Genomic DNA, 12,446 nt, shown 5'->3' with positions numbered 1-12,446 from the left:
ATCAGTTGCAATTCATTTGTTCACGGTGCCAACGGTTTGACCAACAAAATAAGAACAGCCAAGAATTTGTTTTAAGGTTTTGCAATAAAGATTTCACAGGAAAAAAATAAGTAAATAATAAAGTTCTATTATTTAACTACTTATAACTTAAATCAAATCAAAAAATCAAATGGGGTGGCGCAACAGTCCGTTGTGAACCAGGGCCTAGTGACTTACAACTCTCAACCATTCCTGTGTGCGAGTACTGTTGTCAGGAATGGAAGGGACCTACAATTTAAGGCCGAATCCGAACGGCTAGTTTGAGAAAGCACTTTTTCATGACAAGAATTACTCTTGAAGGAATTGTCAATTCCTCGCAAGAGGCAGTACCCGCGAAAAGTATTTTTTTAAATTATGGTGGCACAGGCAGGGATTGAACCCAAGACCTCTTGCATGACAGTCCAACGCACTTTTTTTTTTTTTTTTTTTTTTTCCAAATTCATTTTTATTTATTCAATCCTTAACCTATCTTAAAGCTAGACAAAAATTCATAAAACTAGCCTAATTATCCATAACTTACAACTAACTTAATGGTCCCATACGGACACTCTAAGCTAAACTATAACACTAATTACTAATGCCTTTCGGCCTTAAGATCTATTTTACTTCAATTTAAATTTTATTTGTTTTGTTTTTATTAGAAAATTTTGAAAAAACTAATATCAATAACCTTTTTTATTTATTTTTACTTACAAACTACTTAAAATAAGGTCCTTAAATAAAACTTAAAAACTAACTTAAACTACCTATTCTACCTATAAACTACTTAAAACTAGAACAACCACAGCAGCAAATCTAACTATCTAACATTTTTGTTTTTCATATTTCGTTGTCTTTTTTTTTTTTTTTTTTTTTTTTTTTTTTTTTTTTTGTTTATTTTTATTTATTTTTTTTTTTTTTTTAATGTTTTGTAATGTTTTTTTTTTTTTTTATTTTTTGTTTTTTTGTTTTTTTTTTTTTTTTTTAATTTTTTTTTTTCGTGCCACCATGCCTATTCTACTTAAAACTAAACCCTAAAACTATAAAACAAGTATGTAAGCCGGCCAAGGCTTAAAACCCCATCCCGACTACCCAATATCAAGTGCCGATTGAAGCCACCAAAACTGGTTCTCCTGCTTCACCCTATCAGTTCGGTCCCGTTCGGACACAGCCCTACTGAACCGAAGGAGCTCTGCTCCGCCTTGTGCCATGACGTCCCGATTGTACAGGAGTCGCCTATCCACGGTTCTTCGTCTGACGTGGTAGATTAACGGAACTGCCAATCTATCCTGGATCAGACCGCATCTATCTAAAAAGAGGAATGCCTCTGGGGGAATGAAGCCGCTCAAGCGTGCACTCTCAAAATACTCGTCGTTCGGATAGAACGCCCCGAAAATTAAATTGTTGGTCGAAGACATAGCTCTTGCAATGTGACCTCGAACGAGTTTTATCACGACATTGTCAATTCTGTTGATTCGAGCCCCGTTGTACAGGACCTCGTTGGAATAATAATGCACATAAGAAGATTCGGCTGTTCGATATAAGCCGGTACAGCGTCGTAAACACTGCCGCTCGAACACCCGAAACTTCTCCATCTGAGAAGGGGCAACGTTGAACCACACAGGACAACCATACACGATCATTGGCCGTATGAGGGCCATGTAGCAAATTACCTTCACTCTGGGGTCAAGCCGACTGCTAAAAAACAGCCGTTTCGTCAGAGCGAAGGCTCCTCTGGCCCTGGTCAGAGCAGCATTTATATGTCTGTCGAAATATAAATACTGATCTAACCAGATACCGAGGTACTTCACTACACTTTTGCTCGCCAATGGCTGCCCGTGAAGATCAATGATGACCATCTTGCGCCAATTCTTACACGTATCCCTCGTGGCCCTAGCCAACGGAGTCCGGAACAGAATTGTCTCTGACTTCTGGACATTTATTTTCAGTTTCCAGTCGTCGCAATATCGCTGAATCTTGTCGAAATCACGCTGCAAGAGAATTCTAATAACCTCAACCTTTCGGGCCGTTCTGTACGCAATTAGATCGTCGGCGTAACAGTCCGTTGTGAACCAGGGCCTAGTGACTTACAACTCTCAACCATTCCTGTGTGCGAGTACTGTTGTCAGGAATGGAAGGGACCTACAATTTAAGGCCGAATCCGAACGGCTAGTTTGAGAAAGCACTTTTTCATGACAAGAATTACTCTTGAAGGAATTGTCAATTCCTCGCAAGAGGCAGTACCCGCGAAAAGTATTTTTTTAAATTATGGTGGCACAGGCAGGGATTGAACCCAAGACCTCTTGCATGACAGTCCAACGCACTAACCATCATGCTACGGGTACTACATAAATAACTTAAATAATTTTATTTTATTGAAGAACTTTGAGCCTGCTGGGGCAGTAAGTTCCAGGACAATCTGGAGAGTTTTGCTTGTGTCCAAAATACCAGCTCCATGGTCAAGAAATGATCCCTTATTAAACCATCAGGTCATATGAAGAATCGCCTGGCTTTTGCCAAAATGTTTCACATGCCCTATGATCCATTGAAAGAGTTAAGATAATGGCAAATGAACGGATGGAAAACATTTTGTTCTTCGCCCAAAAAATGAAGCGTACAATCCACGATACACCAAGCCGACAGTGAAACATGGAGGTGGAAGTCTGATCATATGGGGTTATTTTTCTTAGTGGGAATAGGTCCAATATTTCTAGTTGATGGAATATTGACCAAGGAAACTTATGTCGGGATTTTAAGGGATACAATTCCGCCATGGACAGAAGAAAATATGCCCTTAACGTTGCGATTTCAATAGGATAACGAGCCCACGTACTCGGCAAAAGTTACAAAAAGAAGTTTTTAAGAAAGTTGATTTGATGTTTCCCAGTGACCCTCGCGCTCTGGATTCGAATCCGTGTCAAGACTTGGGGAATTAATTCAAAATTGAAAAAATCAAGCGGCATCCAAAAAATCGGATTTTTAGAAGTTTGGTACTCAATCTCACGTGAAATATAACAAAGATTGAAGGACTCCATGACTCATCAAACAACCTTGGTCATTTTTAATAAAAGATTTACAATTAATAATTTAATAGTAATAAAATGAAAAAAAAAACATTTAAAATACATTTTAAAAAAATATTAAAACCGTATTTATTTACTTTTTTGTCAAAGTGTTTTTATTTTTATGATTTTTATGAAATTGTTAATACCCTGTAATAACGGTTGGAATTTAAACTTCACATAATAAAATATCATCTAAAAATATAATATTCATGTTTTTAACTAAGCTTCATACAGATTCAAATAAAGACTAATAACTAATGCAAATCTCCAAAAACTAAGTAAGATACTAAAATGCTTTGAATTGTATCTAAAAGAGAAAGATTTGTACTTTTCAAAATCATCATATAATTTATTTTTAAGAGATATTTTGAGTTTTAATTTAGGCTTAAGAACCCCGTTTTGGGTAGTTTTAGAAATTTAGTTGTTTATATTTTATTTTAAAAACTTGATGTGATATTTTAAAAACCTAATGTGAACAATTTAAAGGCGAGATACGAATTAAAGACATCTTATTCCTCTCAAAAAACAGCAGGAAAAAACTTTATTCTTTCGAAAACTGTAATTGGTATGTTAGATGGTCCAAATGGAATATTGATGACAATAAATCTAGTATACTCGAAGTCTCAAAATAATTTCCTTTTTTAAATAAATTCCGTAGGGAAGGAGGTGGTTATTTTATTTTTCAAAATTTTGCTTACCCTTGGAAAAAATCTTCTTTTCAGAATAAACATTGTCTATTTAGTTTTTCAATTTCTAATAAATTAATCAAAACGAAATGGTAGACTAAAGGAAAACAAATTTGTTTATTAATTTTAAGGTTAACAAATTAAATAATTCTGGATTTAAAATAACTTTAAGAAGACTTGAATTTTCAAATAAAAACAGTTTTACTTATTGAACTTTTCAAACTCTTTTATACAAACTTCTAAACATGTTTAGCCAAATTTAAGAAAACATGCGACTTGCAATATCCAAATTTTCTGAAATTTAGAAATCTTGTGAAACTGATTTTTTCCAAACAACTCCATTCAAAAAAAAGATTATTTTGAAAAGATAAATCATAACCTAATGATAGAGTTTCAAGTCCAACTCTAAATTAGATACCTATAAGTCATGACTATTAATTTAGCAATAAAAGAGTCAAGAAATCAGTTTAATATCATTTAATTCTTCGGCAAAGAATTTTGATTCAGAGTGAAGTGAAAACTACCTAAGAGGCATCAAAAGAAGCTAAAGATAACTTAACTTTCAAAAAGAAACTATAACCAATAAAGTTTATAGAAAAACCTGTTTATCATTTTATATCAAACTTTTAGTAGATTCCATAAAGAATATCCTAAATAGTTGAAGTTGATATCATTCAAATTGATGGTATCTTTTCTTAAAAAATCTGATTATATTTGGTATTGACAAAATGTGCCTAAACTCAATTTGACAATAAATTAAAGATGTCTACGTTCAATTAAAAAAGTTGTCTTTCTTTTCAAAGGGAACAAAAGAAAACATAAGGACTCATAATGTTGATGTTTAAATACCAGAAACCCATAAATCAAATCTGGTTCAAGATCCATATGATTGCCTTTTCACCTCTTACAGGTGCTGGTGCATCGAAAATAGGAAAACAGTTATTATCACTGACGTGTGTTCGCAGAAATATTTGTAAAGAGAAATTATTGTACAGACTATTTTGACAGATTAGGAAATTTATGCCACGACCCTTAACTGTTTATTTGATTGTCTTTTCAAAATATAAAAGAGATAGAAAAATAAAACTAAGGTGTTGGGAAACAGAAGGTATACTACAGGTAGAAGATGAATCCCTGAGCAGTTCAGAGTGCGATGTTTCAGTAACTTCAATTCGATCTTCATTATTAACTTTATGTCTTCATTTAATTAGAAACTTGTAAAAAAATTTATTGTAATGACTTTTTTAACTCTAAAAAGTGTCGAAAAATTGCCTTTATCTAAAACACAATTTTTTCAAACATAAGAATTTCTATGTATTGAATATTAACCTTTATTTTCATCAACCAATAATTTCCAGAGATTTGTTCGGTACTTCGGTAGCTTCTCATTTCGAAAGCATCACTTTTTCGTAGCTCAGTTTTCGAAAAGTCTGTTTTCGGTTGCAGAAGAGATGTCAACTTTAAATGAAAAAGTTTCAAGTTTATGGAACTGAAGTGTGTTTTATTTGTCAAGACCAAATTTGTGACAGTAGCCAAAAAACACCTTATCAATATGAAGAAATGGGTAAAAGTGTGAGCCGTCGCGTTGAGGCGTTTAAGGAATCTATTTTGACGGTCTTATCACATTTCGTTGAAACTAATTAAACATTTATCTACAGTATTAAAAATCAAGGACTTTAATGATATGCTTTTGAGCTCATCGAATTCGAATTATTTTGTTGTTTTTTTTTTTAAATGTTATGTTTTACAAATATTTCAGGTCATCAGGAAAACCCTGTTCAATCCTCAAATTATGAAAACTTATACAAATATTAACTTTTGTACCTCCGTCGCTATCAGGCTATGTTTATTTTTTGAGCAAGTTTATGAATGTTATGATTTTAATAACGTTTAATGCTGAATGTGTTGGATAATAGAAACAGTTTGCACCAAGAAAATGCTTCCGTCGATTTTCATCTGATGAAGTTTTTCAAGTTTTTAGTGAGATTCTTTAAGAAGTCAAAGCAATCAATTTTTTGTATTTTTAGAATGAAGTAAGATTTTTTAATTCTAGCTCAAAAAAGGTTCAAGTTCTTCAAAATATTTAATTGATCCAAATGAGTTTCTTCCTATAAATAATGTATGTTTTTGAAAATATTTCTTGCTCCTCTTCCATGAGTTGTTAGAGTCCTTAACGACTAAGACTTTGGTAAGTTTCTATAATTTTCTGAATATGGTGGGATCAACAAATTAAAAAGAAAATGTAAGGAAAATTTATAAAAAAAATTAAAAAATAACGTGCCCAGGTTCCAGTGATTGTTGATTCGGATGCATTCCTCCATTCTGATGTTGATTTGGCATTTGTTTGTAAGGAACCGCACACAAATCCTGAGTTGGTACCAGCCAAGAATGTCCAAATGGTGATCCACCCATTCCTAATGAGCTCATTGCCATCGGTCCCGTTGGGACACTTGAACTTTGTCTTTGATAACCAGCATAATCCATTGCTACAGCTTGATAAGGTAACATTATGAGTTTTTCTTTTTCGAATTTAAATTAATATCGTCCTTTAAACACCGCACACCGCCGAAAAGGATTTTTCACAAATAGGCAATTATAATTTCTCGCACTTTTGTCTGAACGCATTCATTTAGTTTACGATTAATGAGAATGACTTAAGAAAGAGTTAATTTAACATTTTTTTGTATTTCCGTTTCCTGAATGGCGGTCAACAGTTCATCTGTTTTTATTTTTACTATTTTGTATTATTATTGAATGGACAACGGATAAGGAACTCCATTAGTTTTTTTTGAATGAAAGAATTCAGCGACGATAGTTCAAAAAATTAATAAAATCACAAACACGTATTCGTAGGAGTGAACAACAACTACTATCCTCTTCGATAGCTCAGGCGCGTTTTACATACAAATGATTGCAAGGTGCAAGGAGCACAATGCACAATGCACCACAAAATTACACGCACGCAAAAAGTACGACCGCACGTAATAACTATAGCCAGAATTCTCACTCACTCGTGTGACCAACCAATTGACGTCCGGAAAAGGAAGAAGACACCATCGACATGCAATGGCAGTACATCACTCGGAAAACACTTCAGTCAAGTCCAATCACACACAAGACACAATCGACACGTAGCAACGATAATGCGAAACGTAACGTAACACAACGAAACAAAATCACAATCACAACACACCACCTTCGCCGTGCAATAACGGCAGCAGAATGAGGCGAGGCGGCCAAAAATACAAAAAAAACGTCTTAAAATTGTCAGAGCTATCTATGTTCGACTTTAGTTAGTAGTAAATACCTATAACGTAGGAAGGTATAAGATCTTTTGTTTGACAGCTTAAGTGAAAAAGAAGAAAAAGAAAGAAATTTGTCCACTGAACGCGGTCGGTGTATATTCCTTAAACTGTTTCTGCTGCGGACGTGCAGAATAACTCACGTCACAAACGAAACTAAAGGCTCTGCATGATTTCAGTGGTTGGCTTCGTGCAGCCACGAATAACTTTTTGTTTGACGATGAGGATGACGGTAAGACGGTAAGGCCTTCGTTGTTGTTGTTGCTTGTTGTTGGTTACGGTAAGGGTGGATGTCGATTCGGCTTTGAAGTCGATGTGTATACAACGGTGCGCACAAACACTGTTTCATATTGCTTAACGAATGAACGGCGTCCATCGCGTTAGATAAACACAACACACACAGCCTTAGTCAAATATAACTGTGTGTACGAGTACGAGCTACGAGTACGAGAGGCCTGGAACTGGAACCTGACCGTTGCGCTAGTCATGTACAAGGCGCACCAGTGGCATTTTAAGCAGCATCACGCACAGAAGCCGCTCAGGTTCGGGTTTCGTAAATGGGCGGGACGTGACTGCCAGGGGATTTGTCGAATCACCGTCGAATACATAATGGCGTGCGCGTGAGAGTGTGTGAGTTTGGAGTAGCTGAAGAGTAGCTTGTATCTCTGACTTGGTCTTTGGTTTCTATAGTTCGTTCGTTCGACATCGACAGGCAGAACAGGACCATCTACCATAGCTCGTAGCACCAGATTTTGTTATTCTGTTGAGAGAGCCACTCTCAACCACGCCTCGATTCAACAAGTCATGTGCGACAATTAGGAGTTATCGGGCGTCTCCTTCGCTCCTTTGCGGTTAGGGCAAAATGGTGTGAATGCGGGAGGAAGAATTCAGGTTTGTTTTGGTTGTTTTTTTTTATTCCAAATCATACCTATCTATCTTTTTGAGCTTGGAGCTTGGGATTTTGGAAGAGTAAAGTATAGTTGGTGTGTCAAGCACATAGCTTCACGTTTCAAGTTGTAGGAAGGTAGGTATAAACTATGAGGCAGTGTGTAGAGTATTTTTATGTGTTTGTTTTTTTGTTGTTGTTTGTTTGTGTGAGTGCTCTGCCTATGTGACTGAAATATGCAAAATGAAATAGCTTTTTTTTCTATCTCTTTTTATTTTCCTGGAGCGGGGGTGATGGTTATAGGTTTTATTTACTATGGCAGAAGACTTGTGAGGTTTCTGTTTTGTGTAATATGTATTCTGTCACTTGAATTCCGTTGCTGGTGTTGCCGTTGGTGCATTTCGATAGTATTTGAGATCTTACGGTAAGTGCTTCTTTTCGTGGTGGAATTGGGTAGGAGGAGAAAACACAAAATCCATTCTTTGAAATGCCTAGTAGAGTTTTGAGTTTTAAATTTGAATTATGGTTAACTCCTTTTCCCCAATAGTTAAATCCGAGACTCGGGAGAAAGAAAGGTTCTTTTAGAAATAATTACAGATTATAGTAAACTAGGAGTCTACGAAAGTTCTAAGGGTTCCAGGATCCAAACAAATTTCTATATTAAAAAAACGGCAAATTACTTACAAGTCGTAGGTACATGTGGAGGCCCAACGTTTCGACAAAAGAACTCAAGGCTTAAATTTTTTACTTTTAATCTATGTAGAATTGTAGACTCATGTAAAACTACTTGTCCTTAGTCAAAACTACCTTCGTTAGAAATGTTTTTCGGATTCTCTCCACAAAAGTCAGACATGTAAATTCAAGTGACACTAATTAGGTAGGTAGATTCGTCGTAGTACCAGTGGCGTGATGAGGTCTTGAATTATATCCCAGCACCAAAAAGTTTTTTTTTCAGGGGTACTGCCTCTTGCGAGGAATTGAGAAATGCTCCAAGAGTAATTCTTGTTATGAAAAGTGCTTACTCAAATACATAAGCCGTTCAAAATTCGACCGCAAACTGTAGGTCCCTTACATAAGTACCTGACAATATTACTCGCACACAGGAATGGTTGAAATTTGTAAGTCACTAGGCCTTAGTTCTCAACGGAATGTATTTATTTAGATACGTCATTTCAAAAAAAGAGTATTGAATGCCTTCACATTTTATATACCTTCAATACTTGTAAGCACTCTTCTATATGTTTGCCGCAAAGAACAGGCTGATTGTGGGCTTTTAGAATCCTGACATTAGTCGTCTTGCTCACGTTACCTTATTGATTTTTGTTCATAACCAGCGTGTGACATATGTGGATTTTGACTTACAAACTAATGGTTAATGGCTGAATCACAAACACGCTTCAGCTTCGGCTTCGCCTGCTTCGAGGTTGCTTTGACATTTCTATTATTTCATCCTTCCAAAGAGCAAATATTTTGTTTGTTGACATTTTTTTACAGCTGTTGAGCTTCCGTTTGGAGTCACATTACGTTACATTACGTTTTTTTCCTTACGACTGTCAAATGAATCGTGAGGCCGAAGCTCCATTGTGAATGCATACATTGAATTCCTATGGCTAAACTCGTAAACGTCAGGTGAAGCCGAAGCTGAAGCGTGTTTGTGATTAAGCCATTAAGGTCCTAAAACTGTCAAAATGCAAATGACAAACCTTAAAATTTAAGTCAAACCCGTGTTGTTCCAAAAACTCTGTGATCGAATTTCCCAATTCCACTCACTCGTTTTTTAATTTTATTTGGTGCCAAGGAGTGCCCAAAGACTAATAAAGTTCAGAGAAGATATAGAAATAATTTAAGTTTTTAGAACATAACACATTTAAAGAATTGCTACTTTGCTTATAAATTCTTATTGATTGTTGTTCAAATCGAAAACACCCATAAACAACCTGTTTTGCTGATACTCATTCAGCATAAATTATTATGCACCAAACCCAAACATTTTAACCCAAAACTATAACCTATAGAAGTTAGGTAGGTATGTCGTATACTTGCTTAGGTAAGCCCAACAAATTGTTTTGTTGTTCTTAATTTCGATTTCTCATAGACGTGACGCGTCGCAAAAATTTCTTTTCAATAAGTTTAAACCCCAACCATATCATCAACAGAACCCAAGTCAACTTTCAAAAACCGTTAAATGTCCTATTTGGGACAACGCTCGTACATACATACAAAAAATATATATGAACGTACATCAGATCTCCAATGCGGAATGCAAATAAATCACAGTCTAAATCGCCATCAGCATTATACCTTGCCTATGCCTATACTACCGAGACCGAGACTGAGACTGGACTGAGACCAACGAATATTATACGAGAACACGCAGAGTGTGCGAGACCAAACGAATCCCGAATACAAATTGTTGTCGACATACACAAATCCCTCATGACCACCGACACCAGGTACCTGCCTGCGCACCGCACCGCACCACTTCGATTCAGCTCCATCGCGTATCTGAGCTGAATAGAAATGTCGATCATCACCTGCTCCACATTTTGTGTTGCCCGAAGAGGGTTGGCAGCGGAGGGCGGCGGCGGCGGGCGTCCGTGTCGTCGTCGTATAGTTGGCCGGCGCTACATTGTGATGATGTCGTCGGTCGGCCAAGTAATTACTTGCACGCATCACGTAACGTAACGTTTCATTAGTCCCGTAGTAAGGTGCCAAGACCTGGAGAACCTGATAGAGACGCAGCAAGTAGCACCAAGCACCTTCCCAGCTATGCTGATGCTTGTCTGCGTCTGCCTCAAAACTTGACCCAGATGTTTGAATAGTTCCCGGCCGAGACTCATTAGAGCTTCCACCCTTAGGGGATCTATTGTTGTCGGTTGAGGTTGTGTGTTTGAATATGGGTATGGTTATGGGCATGGGCATGCAGTTTACCCACCAACATCACCCTCCATAAATAGAAACCGGCGGCGGTGGCGGCGGCGAAGGCAGTAGCGGTGGTGATGGCGTCCAGATGGAACGTGATGGACAGACTTGTAACTGGCAGTGCACGAACGTGATCTCTCAGACCGATTCCATTCATAAATTGACGCAAAGCATTTTTGCTGCTGCAAAATTCGTGATTTGCAAGAAGAACAGCAGCGCGCGTATACCCACATCCGTTCGTACGCTGTCGCCGTAGTCGTAACTCGTAAATCCAACATGGACGTCAAGGTCCATGTAGAACGAACGATTGAACGAAAGTTGGTGTTGTTCTTGTTATTGTTGTTATTAGATATTCTTTTTCCTCCTGAATCTGGATGGAGTTGGAGTTGAATTCTCTTTTCGTTTAGCAGTTAGCCCCTTAACACGTGCGACGACGTTCTGCCCATTTAAACCCTCTAAAACATCGGATAGGGCTTTTGTCCTTTCTCTTTGGCATCATCGTTTTTTAGGGTTACGAAAAGATGAATCTACGTGCAAAGCATTTGTTTTGGGGGGTGCTGTGTTGTTCTGCGGTGGAGATGGATTTGGATTCTACAATTTGTTCGATAATATTGAAAAGTTATTTCAATCTGGCTTCTGAGTATCTAAAATAATTCAAAGCCCTCCCCCCAACACACACATAAGAACCAAACGCACAAACACATCCAAAACTTGACAATAAATGGCATGGGGCTCATTTAAAACGCAAATCTTGTTCGCATCGAAGAACGTTTTCAATCTAGTTTTTTTTTTTTTTGTATCTTTTTCATTCGAATACGTGGATACATGCGTGTTCCAGAAGAAGTTAGTATTAAGTTTTTGAGGTAGACCCAAGACCAGACATAGATAACGTAACATGTGGTGAGTAATTGGAATCCTTATTTAGGTTTATTTAGCGAACGCACTGAAACTAGTAATATTTCGGTTTAACAATATTTGCGTATTTTGCATGCGAGATGCGATTTGTTTTTTGTGACGTGAGGTAAACATCAAGACCTGACTGAAAAGGAGATTTAAACTTGGATTTTACTTTTTTGATGTTTATGCTACAAAGCACATAGGTTTTTGTTTTAAAGGACACGTAGCTTTAGTATGACAGTCGACAGCTGGAAAACTCTATTTACTAGTTTGGGAAAGAAAGGGAAGGGGTAGTTTGTGGTGTTCAGCCTGGACAGCCATTGCAGGGGGAGCTTATAATAGTGCTTAATCAGGTATGCAGCGGAAAATCTCAAGAAAACAGCTTATATCACAGAAAAACAAAAATGCAAAGATCACAAAAAACAAGGTTATAGGTAATAGAAATATAAAAAAGTACGTATACGCCTCAGTGTACCTTTTAGCCTCATAGAGTTAACAAATTGTATTTAGAGATATTTTTTTAAATGCTGATTTCAATAAAAATGTAATAATATCGTTTTATGGTCATAAGAAGAAACAACATAAGTCAATTTTTATACAGTCTTTCAGGATAAGAGTTTAAAAGTTAATGTTGTTTTTTCTGCTGCACTTTCGTAAATTGTTCCTTATT

General features: G+C 36.6%; 1 protein-coding gene across 2 annotated transcripts in view; it reads right to left on the bottom strand.

Moving 5' to 3' along the window:
- Positions 1 to 7,208, bottom strand: part of LOC129946790 (protein trachealess) — a 32,787-nt gene extending 25,579 nt beyond the window's left edge. For both annotated transcript variants that reach the window (XM_056057121.1, XM_056057122.1), the window contains exon 1: positions 6,051 to 7,208. In XM_056057121.1, coding sequence (XP_055913096.1) covers positions 6,051 to 6,277 — 227 coding nt within the window. In that variant the 5' untranslated portion in view covers positions 6,278 to 7,208. The remainder of the gene's footprint in view (positions 1 to 6,050) is intronic.
- Between the last annotated feature and the right edge of the window lie 5,238 nt (positions 7,209 to 12,446).

Source organism: Eupeodes corollae, chromosome 2, assembly GCF_945859685.1.
Source record: "Eupeodes corollae chromosome 2, idEupCoro1.1, whole genome shotgun sequence".
NCBI classification, from domain to species: Eukaryota; Metazoa; Arthropoda; class Insecta; order Diptera; family Syrphidae; genus Eupeodes; species Eupeodes corollae.
This window is presented reverse-complemented; position numbering and strand designations above follow the sequence as displayed.